Raw genomic sequence first — 17,641 nt, 5'->3', positions numbered from 1 at the left:
AACAACAACACCTTTTAGAATTCACAGGCTCTGGAATTTTCCCTTGTTATGAAAGCCTTTGACTGTAGGTCACTTAACTGTGTACCAAAGATAAACTCTTCACAAAGGGCACCCTGTTTGACGCTGCACCTGGTATCGCAATCGCCCGACATGATAACGTTTGCTAGAACAAACTATACTGGGAAGCTTTTAGGTTTTGCTTCTGCATAAAGGCCTTCCATTTATAACAGCTATTAGCTTTGTGTGATCCATCTGCCATAAAGGGACCACTGTTTACAGAACGTAAAAGAATATCAGTTCTTTAACTGCAACCTTATTCATTGCTTTTGATAAGCCATATTGTACCCCATGTAGGTGCTATCGGGTTGCTATGGTACACGCACACACATACAGTGAACTATGACTTCATCTACATGGGATTCTGCTTCTATTCGCAGCAGAATCCTATGTGTGGTTACTCAGGGTGATATTCAACTATGTTTTACTCAAGAGTAGACCCACTGAAATGAATGGCCATGGCTAACTTAGGTGCATTAATTTCAGTGGGTCTCCTCTGAGTAAAGGTTTGTTCAGTGCAACCTTTGGACATAAATGCTGGTATGTTCAATGGAACTTGCTCCCGGAATTGCCGTTTTAGAAAGGATACCTAGTTTTAAGCAAGCCCCAGTGTGGAATGAGAACTGCACAATACAACAGAAAAATGGAGAACCATGGAAGCCTATAGGTGTAAGATAAAAATATTAACAAATTGATTAGTGGATTTCCTGGTGCGTTCTGAACATTGTATTCTTTGTGGGAAACTATTCGACGTATTAGTAACAGAAAAGTCAAAATCAATATGCTGATGTAATACTGTCCCTAGCGCAGCTGCTACCAAATTAAAACCGCTTCTTCAACTTCTCATGCAATAAACTTGTACTGATAATCAAACTTGAGGTGAACAGCTAATCAGCAAAACCCCCCTCTCATTAATGTAATTTTTCATGTTAAGCAAAAATGCAGGTTGCAATCATGAGCAGAGTAATGGTGAAAGGGGACAGTCTGCTTAATCCCCCCCCCTTTTTGGACATCTACATCCTTGCCTTGCTTTTGCTTACAAGTTGCCCTTATATCCCTCTTCCCCCTCCCTACACAGGAAGACACACCGATCTCTACATACAGGTCCCAATATCTTTCCTCTGTTACGTAAGAGGCAGCTGTGGAGGGGAGAACAGTTTCTAGTGGAGGGGGGGAGGAGAGAATTAAATATCCCTTATTTTTCTATAGGGATCTGCTCTGTAAACTGCCCTGAGACCCCAGGGTATAGGGCAGTATATAAATTCAAGTAATAATAATAATAATACTCAAGAGTGTAGCCTTTAAAAAAAAGCAAATCAAAAGAAAGCAAAACAAAAAACTTTCAAAGAAAAAACCCCCTAGGGAAATCTCCCCACAACTGCAAGCAACACATAGTGTGGCCATAAGAAGTATACAGTGCACATTGTGGGAATGTTCAGGGAGGCAGGAGAGGATATATTATTAAAATCCTTCCTAACTTGCCTTAGCAAGTTCCTTGACTTAGCAGAGTTTACATTCCCCCTTTAACGCACAGCAGATAGCTGATTGCAGGCTTGTGTAAGCCTCTCACTATCATACAATTCAGTATTGAATTGCATGTTCCTGGTAAGTTCTCTTTTATGCCTCTTAAAAAGAATAAAGACACGGCAATCTTATTTAAAGTCAATAAAAGTTTACTTACATCAGTTCACAGTTAGATTCCTGAAGGCAGACTTAGTTACAAGTATATACATGTGGCTCTACCCCATATGGGGGAATAATCGCAGTGACTGCAAGCTAGCAGTAACTGAAGTTCACATGACGAAAGGAAGATGGAAAAAGAGAGAGTGTGGCAGCATTCCTTGTCCTTTTTATTACCTGGACAGGTAAGGTCACGCCCACTGCTAGTCACAAGCAAAAGGAAGGATGTTCCAGCCCAGGAGGAAACAGGAAGTTTTCGACTGGCATGACCCAACATCCATTATAGGAAAACAAGGAATGTTGTACAGTACTTGACTGTTCCCAGTGGATTACATCCCATATACATCTTCCTCCAAAAAAGCTAGTCAGTCTTGTAACATACCAGTAAATGGCTCATGCATCCTAATTGTTAGGTCATTAGGAGATTTATTGGTGTTAAGCCATAGTACTTCACATGTTGATAAAAATGATCTTTCTGTTAATTGGAGGTTTGGGTGGTTAAAGATACATGCAGGGTTTAGCTAAGATTTTTATCCTTATATATATATATATATATTTCTTAGCTAATGCATTTAAGGACTTATGGGGAACTCTGCCTTTTCCTCCTTTCCCCCTTGCCCAGGTGATCTTTGCTTTGAATCAGACTCTTTTGCAGCAAGAGAATCTCCGAGCAGGCAGCCTGCAGATCCCTTATACAACAGAGGACCTTATCAAGCATTACAACTGTGGGGACCTCAACTCCATCATCTTCAATCATGACACTTCTCAAGTGAGTCTTGCCCCCGTCCCCTCATGCTTCACACAGAACTGTTGACCGGCCTCTCCTGCTAGCTAGCATGTATTCCCAACAAATAAGAGTATTTATAAGGAATCCTTTTTTTTTTTTTTGCAATTTTAAGTAGTGTGGATTTTTTGTTTGTTTGTATTGCAGTCCACACTTTTCCTTCTACAAGTGTCTTTGCTGCTGTTTCATGATAAGGTTGCCTCTGATATGTTAAGCAGACAAGATGGAGGGATGGTGATAATAATGAGGGCACTGAATGTTTTTTGTTGTTGTATGAAAATAAAATTGATACCTTTGGTCAGTTTGGTACTTGGGGTTAATACTGGCTCTTCTGTGACCCACCTGGATCAAAAAAACCATTTGGAAGGGTAAGGTGAAGTTAGGAGATGGATGTAAGTTCCAAAATGTTGTGGTTGTGTGTGTGTGTGAGAGAGAGAGCTTCCACATTCTTGCCAGTTGAAACCATTGCAAGAAGATGGAGGCCAGTCCACTGTCATTCATGCATTGGTCATGTCAAGATTGTGAACTACTCCCATGTGCTCATTGTGGGGCTCCCTTTGAAAGTGGTCTAATAGATCCATCTATTACAAAAACAGGCATGGCTCAATATGAACATTCCATGTATTTTGATATTTGCACTAGTTATACCAGTATGATTCCAGGACCAATCCAAGGTGCTAATTTTGTCCTATTGTAGCCTTCTGTGTCCTGAACATAGCTGTCAACGGTTCCCTTTTTTAAAGGGAAATTCCCTTATTCCGAATAGGATTCCTTGCAAGAAAAGGGAAAAGTTGACAGCTATGGTCCTGAATATCCTGAGGAATGCCCTTCCCTCTCATATGCTCTCTCAGTCCCTGAGCCTCTGCTCCAGGTGCCATCTTTGTGAGAAATGAGATTGTTCAGAACCTTTTATTTGATTGTGGCTTGAGAGCAGTGGAATGCTTTCCTCCCAAGTGGTTCAGTTATGTGCCTCTTTCCGTCTCTCTTTGGAGACATGTAAAAAGTCTGTTCCCTTGGCTTCCAAGAGTGAAGTGGACTATGTTTTTTTTGACTGTCTCTTTCTGGCTTTGTTTTAAAATGGTTTTATTTTGTTTTGTTTTGTTTTGAAAGGCACGAATACCCTATAAATAGTTGAGAGCCTTTGATTAGCTGATGATGATTCAACATGCCAGCTGGTGGCATGGTTAGATATCTTGGTGTTTGTCAGTGGTTTTGCCCCTGTGGTAGGTGGCAGGAGTTTAGCCCAGCTCAGGCCAAACAAATAAAAACCACAGCATTCAAAGAAGCATTCTTGGACCAATAGACAAGACTGCATCAGCTGATACTACATGACCCCCTATTTTTTAAAAAAATCCCCTGGACGCTGAGGTCCAGCGCCGAGGGCCTTCTGGCGGTTCCCTCACTGCGAGAAGCAAAGCTACAGGGAACCAGGCAGAGGGCCTTCTCGGTAGTGGCACCCGCCCTATGGAACACCCTTCCAGCAGATGTCAAAGCGATAAACAACTACCTGACATTCAGGAGACATCTTAAGGCAGCCCTGTTCAGGGAAGTTTTTAACGTGTGATATTTTATTGTATTTTTGGTTTTTATGGAAGCCGCCCAGAGTGGCTGGGGAGGCCCAGCCAGATGGGCGGGGTATAAATAATAAATAAATTATTATTATTACTGTTGCACTTTTTTGCTAGTCTGAGCATCAAATGGACTTAGTCTTGTCACCCAAAATTTCTCTTGTATTTTCTCTACTACTCTTGATTGCACAGGAGCCAGATTTGACAATACAGCTTTCCCCTCAAGTTCTGTTAATTTTAAAATGTTTTATTTCATTGCAAATGACAACAGACTAGCAAATTTGAATCTGCCCAAATAAAACCTCCCCAATTAATAAAATCCAAAGTTTTCTCTATCATAGCAGCCACAATGTAATAAAGATAATATTCAGAAATGAGCAGTTGGGTGCTGGCAAAGCGATGGATAGGTCAAAGGCAGTTTGATTTATGCCTTGACTGGCTGTCTCTGGTTGCTAATGGAAAGTCCCAATGTGCTGAGAAGCGATGCAGTACAGTACAGTTTAAACACCTTCTGCCATGTGTCTTCGTATAGATAATATCCAGCCTTGCATTTTAGAGCCACCTAGCCCTGGGAAGAGCTGGCAACAGCAGGCAAATGCTGGATGTGGCTGGATGAAAGCACACAGCCAATGCAAGTCTTACTTCCTTCTGCGTGAATTGCAAAGAGGGAGCTCTGCAGTGGCAGCAAACAGTGTGTAAATCTCACCTTTTCGGTCCGCTTCTTTTTTGTGCCAGAGCCTTGCATCCTGGGCATTCTCTTTCTTTCTTTAATGCTGTTATACCGTTTTATCCTGCCTGTCTTTGCTTAGGGAAAATCCACCAACCCTTACAAGGAGCAGACCTGGCGACCTATGAAAAAATGCAAGGGTTGGTTGATTTGCCTGTTAGTTATTGGGTAGTACAGTGGTATATTGTTATATGTAGACCGTCTTGCAATACAGAAGCAACTGTTTGTTAGAAGCACCTACCATTGCAGCATTATAAGGCGCTGTGGTCTAAACCACTGAGACTAGGGCTTGCTGATCGGAAGGTTGGCGGTTCGAATCCCCGCGATGGGGTGAGCTCCCGTTGCTCGGTCCCAGCTCCTGAAACCTAGCAGTTTGAAAGCACGCCCCAAAGTGCAAGTAGATAAATAGGTACCGCTGTGGCGGGAAGGTAAGCGGCGTTTCCATGCGCTGCTCTGGTTTCGTCAGAAGCGGCTTAGTCATGCTGGCCACATGACCCGGAAAAACTGTCTGCAGACAAACGTCGGCTCCCTCGGCCAGTAAAGCGAGATGAGCGCCGCAACCCCAGATTCATTCACGATTGGACTTAACTGTCAGGGGTCCTTTAACTTTACTTTTTTAAGCTATAGAGCAGATGAGAGGGGACAACCCATGCTATGTCTGTGGCTCACTTAGACAACTGGCAGTGTGCTAATTCTAACCTCCCAAAACCTACACAACCTATGCTGGATGTGCCATGTGGAATGTCTTGTTCAGGGAGTTGCTGTTCTGTGTTTCTTCCTTTTTCCGGAAGAAAGAGCTGTTAGAGCCTTATGTGTCTTGGCACCCTTTGCAATGGATCATGCTCTTCAGGGAAGTCTTGATGACTAAGTCTTGAAGTTTAAGAGACTAGGTAGATGTTTCTGACCCACATCCATTCTATAATTATATTCAGTGCCCACTTGCAGTGGTGACCAGTAAACCAGAACAGGTACGAGGAAAGGTTGAAGGTGATGACATTACATCATGTAATTTCCTTGCTTAAAAATATCTGGAGAGGCACAGGTTAGCCACAGCTTTATGCTCCTGTAACATCTAGTTGGGCTCTACTATTCAAGTTTTATTTGTATTCCCTTTCCTTTTTAATTTGTACTTCTCCCTTTCTCACACAGGTCCCAAATTTCATCAATTCCACTCTGCCACCTCACGAACGCATCACAGCTCAGGAGATTGACAACTACTTCCGCCAGGAGCTCATCTACAAGCGGAATGAGAGGATGGGCAAGAGAGTTAAAGATCTACTGGAGGAGTATCCGGACAAGAGTTTCTTCTTTGCATTTGGAGCAGGTACGTTTTGCTTGCTGTTGTTTTTAAAGGTCAAATGGCAGCCACATTGGCCTGGCTTGTTCTTCTTGATCAGGCATAGGCAAACTCGGCCCTCCAGATGTTTTGAGACTACAATTCCCATCATCCCTGACCACTGGTCTTGTTAGCTAGGGATGATGGGAGTTGTAGTCCCAAACCACCTGGAGGGCCAAGTTTGCCTATGCCTGTTCTTGATGCTGCTCAGACAAAATATTTTTGTAACACTATGTGCTGAACCATTGGGACTTCCATTCAGAATGGCAGTCCTTTCTAGCTACGGGAGATGAATTACATATCTCAAGTTCCAGCAGAAGCACACCCTTACCATCTAGACCTGTGGATTTGTCTAACTGTAGAAAAGAAAGCAGGCATGGGGAAGTGGAATCATAGAATTGTAGAGTTGGAAGGGACCAGGAGAGTAATCTAGGATATTTTGCCCAACATGGGGCTCGAATGTTCTACAGACTGAGCTACTCTCAAGCACAAGGTGTGATTGTAAGGCTGAGTGAATGGCAGTAGCGTCACTAAGTGTCAACAGTTTCAAGAAATGCTTTTATTGTTAGAGAAATATTGTTAGAGGATGTATACATGGAAAAAACAATTTAAAAATATTTTTTAAAAAATGCTTTTAGACTGTGTTCTTAGAACAAGGTTCTTAGAACTCTAGGAGGCAGGGGGAATCATAATCAGCACCTAAGCACTGAATAATTACATCTGTGTCTGCTTTAAAAGTAAATTATTTCCCACTGGTGTGACTCACCTTAAGAAGCAAAAGTTATTGGATTGTTTATAGTTTTGGAGTTGTTCTACATTATTTTAAACATCAAATTAACCAATTAGTTAATTAACCTTTGCAACCCCATTGTTATACATAATAGACATATCCCCCTTGTTCTTGTAACTGCAAATTATAAATAATCCTCACTTAGGTAAGGAAAGAGAGAATACAAGGAAACATGCCTTGTTCGTTCTGTTTCTACAAAATTTATTTGTTTTCCATAAAAAGATAAATTTTAACAAAGAATTGGCAACAACGAAACAACACAAGTAGTGAACTACTAACAAAAAATGAAGATCTAAACTCTTTACAGATGGAGAAAGGGTTTTACTATCTGACAGAAAGTTTCTAATATATTTTGTCCTTACCCACATAGCTACCAAGTGCAGGTCTGATGGGGAGATTATAAAGATGTGCTTTTGGGGATCCACTGGGTAGAGATTATACTTGTTCCCTGTTTCTGGTGACTTCAGCCATCAAGAAGCAAATCTTTTCTTTTTGCATAGCACCATCCACTGTTTACTTGTGCCAAAAACGTACCCCTCTTCTTGATGTCGGAAATAAAAATATTCTGTTCTTTTGGCTAACTGTGTGCTTCAAATCTGGAAGTCATTGCTTCGTATCCAGCTTTTTCTTCTGATGCAAATGGACTAAGACAAGACATTTCTCCCTTCTTCTCAGTGTACGGAACCATTATTTTCCATGTAGCTGTCTAGCCATTGCTGCGGCTTGCTATTTATAAACCATCTAATAGTTGTTCAAATCTTTTCCAGTCCGGAAAAGAGTATGAAATAAATGTGTGGAGAACTTTAAAATGATTTGTTCTTGTTCTTGTTTTGTTTTTTCTTTGTTTTTTCTTGCTGTCATGATTTTAATGCCTTTGATAGCTTTTCGTTCCCTGTTTGGTGTTGACTCTCTATCGTGTGTGCAAATTACCAGATGCCAAGATGAGTCAACTCAACGATTTATTACACTTGTATGCGGTTTAGTGGATATCTTGCATGTCTAGTATTCTGACTGCCAACTTGTTCTCGCTATGTGAAGTTTCCATGAGAAGCTTTTCTAATTCCACAGTACCAGCAAAATGCATGTGGGTGTTACTCTATTTTTAGTGAATGTCCTGAAGGGTCCAGTAAGATTTTAGCACGATCCATGAATGATGATGATGATTATTATTATTAGTGGTGGTGGCAGTAGTAGTAGTAGTAGTAAATGGTATCTGATTAATCCTTCAAGCAGCCTTTCTCAACCTTTGGGTCCCCAGATGTTGTTGAACTACAACTCCCATCACCCCTAGCTAGCAAGGCCAGAGCTGAGGGATGATGGCAGTTGTAGTCCAACAGCATCTGGGGACCCACAGGTTGAGAACCGCTGTGAGGCTCATCTAGTTCTTACTGCATTTCTGACCCATAGGGACTTCCTTGCTCCTCTTCAAACCAGCAGATCTCCTGGAGGCCTTATTGCTCCTATCCTCATTAGAACGAATGATTATGGCACCTGTCTTGTGAAGCATGCTACCCCTCATAAAACCTCCAGGCAGGGGCAAAAGTAGACTTTATTTCACCTGGGTCAAAGACCCAGTTTAGCACCCCTCCACATGCATTAGCATACATACACACACACACACACACACACACACACACACACAGAGGCTGGGCGCCTCAGTGGTGGCCCTCTGGACGCTTCCTCCTGGCTAGCCACCCAGCCCCATAGCTATGGCTCTGCCTCGAGTCATTCTTGTACATTTTTGGTAGCGGAGGCGGGGGAAGTGTTTTTATTCATTTGAAAAGCAATGCAAGAAATTGATTTCAGTTTGATTTAAATAACGTATTTTTCGCTCTATAAGACATACCAGACCACAAAACGCACCTAGTTTTTGGTGGAGGAAAACAAGAAAAAAAAATATTCTGAATCTCAGAAGCCAGAACAGCAAGAGGGATCGCTGTGCAGTGAAAGCAGCAATCCCTCTTGCTGTTCTGGCTTCTGGGATAGCTGCGCAGCCTGCATTCGCTCCATCAGACGCACACACACTTCCCCTTACTTTTTAGGAGGGAAAAAGTGAGTCTTATAGAGCAAAAAATACGGTATATATTTGGTTTTAAACATTTTTGTTTATAACCTTAAGTGGTCTTCATTCTTGATGGCATTATATGTTGCTTCAGGTATTTTACAGAGACATGATAAACAAGCATTGCATTTATTTATTTTTAAAACAACCACTAAAGGCCTAGAAGGCCAAAACTCTCAGGATCGAGGCAGTTGGTTTAACCGTATTACTGACATTAAGGCCTAACAAGGCATGGTGCTATGCTAAGAGCATCAACTAAAGTGCTGTGATTGCAGGAGGTTTTGTTTGTTATTTTGGTTGGAAAATGTTTACATGCCAGGGAGATTCAGAATATTACATTTGCTTATTTTTTACGTAATTGCTATTGGTTTGTGTACACTGTATTTATTACAAACCTGTGTTACTTTACATGGGTAGGCATTTCCTTTTGTTTATCGAAGTTTGCTTTGTAATGGTCTGATGACTGGAGACAAATAAACTAACCTGAATCTAATTGTTAACAGGTGCTGCAGGGTGTTCCAGTTTTCATCAGGTTAAGTGGGGGTGGGTTATTAACGGTGTAAAAAAATAAAAATGCCACAGCATCCAAAGTGCCATATTTATCATCACATCTAGCTTGGCCCTGAGCAACGAAGTTTTGGGTGGGTTTTACATAGAGGGTTGCTCCATGTCTCGGGGATGAATTTATAGATGCTGATGAATCTCACTGTTCACCTTCTGATTCTCCTTTCTCACATTTCCCTTCCCTTATCTGTGCTCATTTTCTTTCTGGATCCTTCTCTCTCTTTCTCTTTTTTATTACATAGCGATCGTATGCACGTGCGTAATCAAAAGTAAGACGCAGTGTATCAGTGGCGCTTACTTCAGTCCCTGGTAAATGTGTGTAGGATTCAGTTGCTCAAGGAAAATTTCCTAGGGGCTAATTGTCTTGCTCCAGAATAATTACAGGAAAGGATATTGTTTAATTAAGCAGTTAATTTGAAGAAGGTAGGAAGGAACCACTTCCCTAGTAATTTAAAGGTCTTAGTTGCATGCTATCTTTTTATGGTGGCTGTCATTACTGATGCTGTTGTATGAGCAGCAAGTCTAGGACTTGTTTCTGGGTGCAATTCAAAGTGCTGGTATCAAAAGGTTGTATGGTTTGGGCCTAGGAATATGGAATGTGGGACAGGGCCTTTTCAGTCATGGCACCTAAATTCTGTAGCTAATTACCTTGACTGGGCAGAGTTCTTCTTCACCTAGCCTTTTAGCTGATTTAAGGCCCCATCCCGCTGCTGTTTTTAGTTGGTTGTGGGTTTGAGGTCTTGGCTTGCTTTTATGAATTCTATTGTATTACGTTTCAAGTTCTGATTAGGAGTTGCCACATGGGGCCAACAAGCAGGATACATATATCAGTCCCCCAATGCTGTGTGAACTGGCCTTGTGCATCCAGTTCGAGGACATACCTGGACTGTGAACTGCGAAATGTTGCATCAGAATCAATCATTGGTGAGGTCAGGCTTAAAACTGATTGAGCGTGCTGTGCCAGTTTGCATATTGCTGTGTTCTTCAGGACTCTAGTGAGGAACCTCAAAGGAAACACAGTCCCAATTCCCCTAACCCTAACCCCGACTTTCCCCAGAATATGCAGTGCATTGGTTTTCAACCAGTGTGCCGTGGTACCCTGGGGTGCCTCAAATGATGGTCTGGGGTGCCGCGGGTAACACTGGCCTCTGTCCCTCTTTCCTTCCCTCCCTCCTCTGATGCCTACTTGCATCTCTGCCTCCCAAAGGCTTGCACAGCTGTTAGTTGCAGCAGCCCTGGCTACAAGCTCTGCAGGCGAATGGTGCCTCTGGGGCTGGCCAGGGGTGCTGGTTGCCAGGAGCTGAGGAGTAGGCAGGCAAGCAGGCGATGAAGCCCAGCCAGCCAGTCCACCAGCCCTTGCTGTTTGGAATGGACGGACAAGTCCTAGGCCCTTACGGGGCAGTGTGAGAAGGCACCTCTCTTTGGGGCGGGGGGGGGGCAGCTCAGTGACCAGGGGTGGCAGGAGAGGGGAGGAGCCTGAAGGAACACTCCACAAGGAAGCGTGTTTGAAAAAGGGTGAGAGGCTACCAGCTCTGCAGGCAAGGGTGACGTAATGGGGCTCCTGAGCCCCACAGGGGTGCCGCAGAAAGAATGTACAGTGGATGCTCGGGTTGTGAATGTGATCCGTGCAGGAGGCACATTCTCAACCCACAGCGCCACATCTGCACATGCACGTGTTGCGATTTGGCGCTTCTGCGCATGCGCGACTGCCGAAACCCGGAAGTAACCCGTTCTGGTACTTCTGGGTTTCGGCGTGTCCATAACCTGAAAAACGCAACCCGAAGCGTCTGTAACCCGAGGTATGACTGTAGTTGGTAAAGGGAGCCGTGGACTCAAAAAGGTGGAAAACCTCTGATGTAGTGCATAGGAAAGTGGTGCCACTTCCATCATGACCGAGTGGCGTGGAATAAGAGCTGGTCCATCTGCACAGACAGCAGAGTAAAGTGGTAAAACAAATGGGCTGCAGGTAGAAGCTCTTTCTGAATGCGCTTGCTTCCCTCTATGAGAAATACTAAACCAACAAACAAAAACAAGCATGAGAGAGGTCCTACTTCAGTTCATTTCCTCCAGGGAATTTTCAAAAATGTAACACATGCCCCCCCCCATCTAAAACTTGAAGTAAGACTTCCATTTTACACTGTTAAAACACAACCCCCGCCCCAGTATGTAACCAGGAGGAATGACAGTCTTAACTCCCCCCATCAATAGTATATACAGTCATATCTTGGGTTACAGACGCTTCAGGTTGCGTTATTTCAAGTTGTGGACCGCCGAAACCCGGAAGTACCGGAACGGGTTACTTCCGGGTTTCGGCAGTCGCACATGCGCAGAAGTGCTAAACCGTGCTTTGTGAATGCGCAGACGCGCTGAATTGCAACCCACATGTGTGCAGACGCACTGCTGCGGGTTGCGAATGTATATCCCGCACGGATCACGTTCGCAACCCGAGCGTCCACTGTACTGTGGTACCTTGGGTTACAAATGCTTTGGGTTACAAATGCAAACCCAGAAGTAGTACGTCGGGTTAAGAACTTTACCTCAGGATGAGAACAGAAATCGTGTGGCGGCAGTGGGAGGCCCCATTAGCTAAATGGTACTTCAGGTTAAGAACAGTTTCAGGTTAAGAACGGACCTCCGGAACGAATTAAGTTCTTAACCAGAGGTACCACTGTATATAACAAGCAGGAATGACAAGTCCAACTCAGCAGCTCTGTTTTGTTTAGCCATTTCTGAGAGGCAGCAACATGATAATGGTGGGATTGTTGCAGCGGCACACCCCCTTTCCCAAAAAGCAGGCTTATGCTTCATGGAGGCAGATAGTGCATTCAGAGCTCCAGAGTTCACGGAAAGGCCACTCAGCCTGGACTCCCACAAAGAGAAAAGTGCTGAGTCACAATTCACCTGACATCTCCAGAAAAAGCAACTGGTTAACAAGCTCCATCTGAGACTTTTTGGAAACCAAATCAAGCCAGGAGAGAAGGAAGCAGAAGATTAAATTAGAAATATGTTGTTGGGAGAGCCAGGGGCTCGATCTGCCCACTCCCCCCTGCAAGGAGTTCCCCCACCTGCTTCCCTGCACAGCCCCCTGATTCTAAGGACATCTACTCTTATTATGCTCCCCCCCCAAATACTTAAATCACATGGTCCTTCACCTGTGCCTTTGCTCCTTTAAGCCACTTCCTCTTCCTTTAGTAAATGGAACAGAGAAGGTCTGTTGAAATTCATATTTTTGTGCTTTAGGCAACTGGGATTGCAAAGAGGAAAGAGCCTCCATAGTTTTTCACATAAAGCAGAGAGAATGTCTAAGGGAAGCAAGAAATTGTGCTGTTCTCCTGGTTTCATCCCTGTGCCCACTAGAGTCCCCCCTAAAAAAAACATTTAGGGGTACTCTCATTTTGACTCAAGAAAACCACCATTTTATTGTTCAGAACAGGAAAAATAAATACAGTAAACGGACAAAAGTACAAAGATTCACAAAATGTTTAGGGGCATGCGTCCCCCTGCATCTCCCCTGAAAAAAGCACTGGGTAAAGGTAAAGGACCCCATGACAGTTAAGTCCAGTCAAAGGCGACTATGGGGTTGCGGCGCTCATCTCGCTTTCAGGCCAAGGGAGCCGGCGTTTGTCCACAGACAGCTTTCCGGGTCATGTGGGCAGCATGACTAAACCGCTTCTGGTGTAATGCGACACCGTGACAGAAACCAGAGCACATGGAAATGCTGTTTACCTTCCCGCCAGAGCGATACCTATTTATCTACTTGTGCTGGCGTTCTTTTGAACTGCTAGGTTGGCAGGAGCTGGGGCAGAGCAATGGGAGCTCACTCCGTCGCGGGGATTCGAACCGCCAACCTTCTGATAGGCAAGCCCAAGAGGCTCAGTGGTTTAACCACAGCGCCACCCGCGTCCCCCTAGATTAGAGAGATAGCAAGCAGCATTGATTTCCTTCTTCTCCCAATACTCAAGTAGTGATGACATCCTCCATACCTCCTTTCCTTCAGGATACACCAAGAATCCATGACACTGTCTGCACTGCAGCTGACAGGTGGTGGTGGACAGGGACTCCTGCAACAGCAACATTAGACAGGAAAACACAGCCTTAGCCCTGAGCTCCACAGATGCTTGCATCTCAAAGAGAGTGGCTGCACTGCACAGAGGAGAGGCTTCTGTCAAGGCCTCTGGTGCTGTTAACATGCCTTTGTGCCTTGGATTTTCTGTGAACTCATAGGTAGAAACTAATGGCGCTGAACTTGCAACCCATGCCCTGTCTGAAATCTAGCCTTTATTTCTCCTCTCTCTTTTAATAAGTTGCTGACTAGGGACAAACTGTTCTTAAAATATATATTTTTTGGGGGGAAGGAACAGCTGTGCAATGTTCCAAGGAGCACAAAGAGGTGGAACAAAAAACATGCCTTCGCTTAGTGTCTAAGCATCTATTTACAGTTGATAGATTTAAAATATTTATATTCTGCCCTTGACAGCAGGCCTCCTAGGCAGCTAACCGTAAATGAAAACTAATATATCCTGTTCAGCTTTCAAGCCAGCCAGCAACATCTTCTTTCAATATACTTCATTCCATCCCTTCATTTCTCCCCTTCCCCAAACACTGAGCATGCTCAGTTCTCAATTTTAAATCCCCTTTAATACCCCTGCCTAAATATTTCTAGTACTTCTGATAACTTTTGGGTCCCCCCTCTTTTATGAAGATGGTGATCTGTTGGCTGCAGAAGGAATGGCACACAGAGTTGTGTTTGCTATTGTGTTTGTGTGTGTGTGTGCGCGCGCACACATGCTCAATGTCCACACAGTTTGCTTACTAGGTACAGCAATGAAAATGCACCTCAGACGATAGTGGGGTCAGAAAATTCTGTGGAAATTTTCTCTTAGAGGTAGTAGAACTAAATCATCATCACTCAAATGATTAGCATTTATATAATGTTTTAGTGTTCGAACTTGTAAAGGTTACAACAGCCTCATAAATTAAGTCAGTCTTATCCAAACATTGCAGAAGTAGGGGTGGGGACTGACAGTGATTGGCTTATTTAAGGTGACCTCCTAGGTTTATGGTGCAAGTGTGATTTCCTGATTTAGAGTTCCGTTTCTTTAATCATTGTGCTGTACCAACTACTAGATAACTTGCTATCAAATGAGCAGATTACATTGTTTGTACTAATAATACTTTGCTTAAAAGCTGATCATAGAATCGTAGAGTTGCAGGGGACTCCGAGGGATGCAGCAAATATATTTTTACACCTATAGGACAGCATTACATTGTTAAATTCAGCCATGAGTAATGAGGCTAGAGAACATAATCCATCCTCTCATGGGGACACCAGTCACTCATCTAGCACATACCTCCCAATCATTCAGTTATTGGATTGTTTATTAAAAAGTCTCCTGTGATGCTGCTGTTGTTTAACATGGGTAATACTATTTGCTACCCTTCATTATGCTACCTCTTTGTGACAGTGATAATAAATCAGCATAGTAGGAAAACCAATTCTTTGGTATTGGCTTTAAAGAGTTATTTCTACCACTAAGCAGAGGCAAACAAAGACTTGTCGCCAAATGCGTGCTTAATAGGGAGCCTGCAGACATTCACAGCTATCCTAATGAGGATGAATTTTTTTTATGCAGCTTTAAGGTTTACTCCCCATATGGGACAGCTGCATATTCCTGCATTGTGTGGGCTTGGACTAGATAAGGGGTCAGCAAACTTTTTCAGCAGGGAGCCGGTCCACTGTCCCTCAGACCTTGTGGGGGGCCAGACTATATTTTGAAAAAATAATAATGAACGAATTCCTATGCTCCACAAATAACCAAGAGATGCATTTTAAATAAAAGCACACGTTCTACTCATGTAAAAACACACTGATTCCCGGACCGTCCGCAGGCCAGATTTAGAAGGCGATTGGGCCGGATCCGGCCCCCGGGCCTTAGGTTGTCTATCCATGGACTAGACACTAGATCCTCAGGGTCCTTTCCAACTCCACAATTCTATGATAATTTACAATTTTGCCTTGGCGACACGTAAGCCAAAATTCAAACCTCCTTGGAGCTAAATAGATCTGGTTCTGGTCATTGAGAAATCTAGGTGCGTGGTCTTCTTTTGAAGAAAAGTGGGTTTGTAATGACCAAGCATAGATTCTTGCAACTAGTAGTTGTGTGATTTGTTTTGTTTGTGACTAATAGCTTCTGTAGTGGATCAAGGCTCTAAAGGGAGCGGCATCTAACTGACATAGTCATGATAGATCTTATAACTCCTCCTGGTTGTTTGTTTTTGCTTGGTAATTGTGCAGCTGATAACTTGCCTGCCTATACATCCTGTCTAACTTGACCCAGAATGTAATAATCAATAGTGTGCCACTAGCAGGGCTGAAAGTGTATATTAAAAAGAAGAAGCTGGCATGTTGGGTGGATTCCTTCCCCTCCCTGCTTGCCCCCTAGAGTAGAAAGTCCCCCCCCCCCCAGCAACACTGATTCCCTCCATCCGCTTTTCTCTGCCTGCGTTCAAATAGTGACATCATCCCAAGGCTAGGGGTGTGGATGCAATCCAAGCTACAGCTGACAAAGGCAGTGAGAATCCTGGAGGTATCATTCTTCAGGGAGCACAGTCCACATTCCTAACCTCTTGAGTGGCTTAGGGAAAAGCAGAAGGCATTGCCATGGAAAACAAATACTAAAGTGAGTTATCCCACAGTTGAAGTGAAGATGCCTCTCAGGTTGTTTTTGGGTCTAGTTAAGGATATCTACATATAAAACTATTCTAGGGTGCAGAAGCCATATGCTTCCAGTTTAAATCCTAAAGAGAAACAGCTCTGGGTAGCAAATGTTTGGAGAACCATGATTTTAGGAGTACAACCTAAAATATAAGCTGTGAAACAGCCCAAAATACACCGATATGCTGGCTTCTTTTTAAACGCTGACTTTTTAGCGTGAAGCATAAATTTTGTCTGCAAACTTCAGCCTCCCCATCCCACCCCGCCTTTGGACTTTGGAAATCGATCCATTGTCAAGTCTTGAAAGCACAAATCAGACTCTCTCTCTCTCTCTCTCTCTCTCTCTCTCTCTCTCTCTCTCTCTGTGTGTGTGTGTGTGTGTGTGTAAAAGAGAACCATGAAACCATAGTGTTTATATGAGCAGAGATGACCAATCTCACTCCATTTCTGTCTGGATTAGAAGTTTGTGTCTTACTTACTCTCTGGTACAGTGTCTGGCAGAGCTCATACACGCAAGAAGCTACCCCCCCCCCTTCTTCTTCTTTTTTTTGAGTTTGAACAGAAGAATAGAGATTCATGGCTGCCTACCCGCTGCCAGAGTAAATTGACCTCTCAAATCCATCACTTCACCTACATGGGGATAATGGAGAGCCGAGTACAAAAAGAGGAGGAGGGGGGCTTGCTGATGGGACGAGAGCTCAGGGCTTTTCTCTTTGGGGGCATTCAAGTGTGTTAGGCCAAAATAGAAAACAGGTGAAAGAGGCCTATGCTCCCTATCATGCCTCTGTGGGCAGAGACCCCCATCAAGAAGGACCGTTTGATCTTACACTTTGGGAGGGTGAATCCCCCCTCACTCATAGTTGTTTGTGGCTTCTTCTTTTTCTTTAAATAATAAAAAAAATAGTGTGAAGATGGATTTCTTAATTTTTTAAAATTCAACATAGAAATCGTTCTGTGACTGCTGGAGGACTGGGGCTGTTGCCTGTGCTTTGGGAACAGAAGTAAAGTATTAATTCATCTCTTATTTGCTAGACTTGGGGGGAAAAGGAGGCGAACACTCCAGCCATACAAAGAGAAGGTCCTTGCCCCAGTTTAATTTTATTGTCTTATTCTGGGGGCGGGGAGAGATGGGTTACTGCAAGAGGGTATAATCCTTTGGGTGTATAGTTTGTCAAGTACTGGCACATTGTTGAGTGGGGAAATAATGAAAAATCTCATTATACGCATTTTAAGAACCCCTGGGTCGGGGGGGGGGGGGAATCCTTTGCACACGTGCGTTTTTTTGTGCCTGCTTCATTTTCCACTTTGTACTTTTAGTCCTACATTTTCCCACAATTGTTGAGAATGTTTCTCTTTGA

At 43.5% G+C, this 17,641-nt stretch overlaps 1 protein-coding gene across 6 annotated transcripts in view; it reads left to right on the top strand.

Moving 5' to 3' along the window:
- The window catches only part of TRABD2A (TraB domain containing 2A), a 125,750-nt gene that overhangs the window by 97,976 nt on the left and 10,133 nt on the right, over nt 1-17,641 (top strand). For 5 of the 6 annotated variants that reach the window (XM_082204962.1, XM_082204961.1, XM_082204959.1 and 2 more), the window contains exons 3-4: nt 2,360-2,506; nt 5,966-6,140. In XM_082204962.1, coding sequence (XP_082061088.1) covers nt 2,360-2,506; nt 5,966-6,140 — 322 coding nt within the window. The remainder of the gene's footprint in view (nt 1-2,359; nt 2,507-5,965; nt 6,141-17,641) is intronic. The other variant, XM_082204963.1, reaches the window with a different exon arrangement.

This window comes from Podarcis vaucheri (assembly GCF_965113315.1).
Source record: "Podarcis vaucheri genome assembly, chromosome: 17".
NCBI classification, from domain to species: Eukaryota; Metazoa; Chordata; class Lepidosauria; order Squamata; family Lacertidae; genus Podarcis; species Podarcis vaucheri.
Note: the sequence above shows the minus strand (reverse complement) of the source record. Positions and strands in the feature narration are given on the sequence as shown.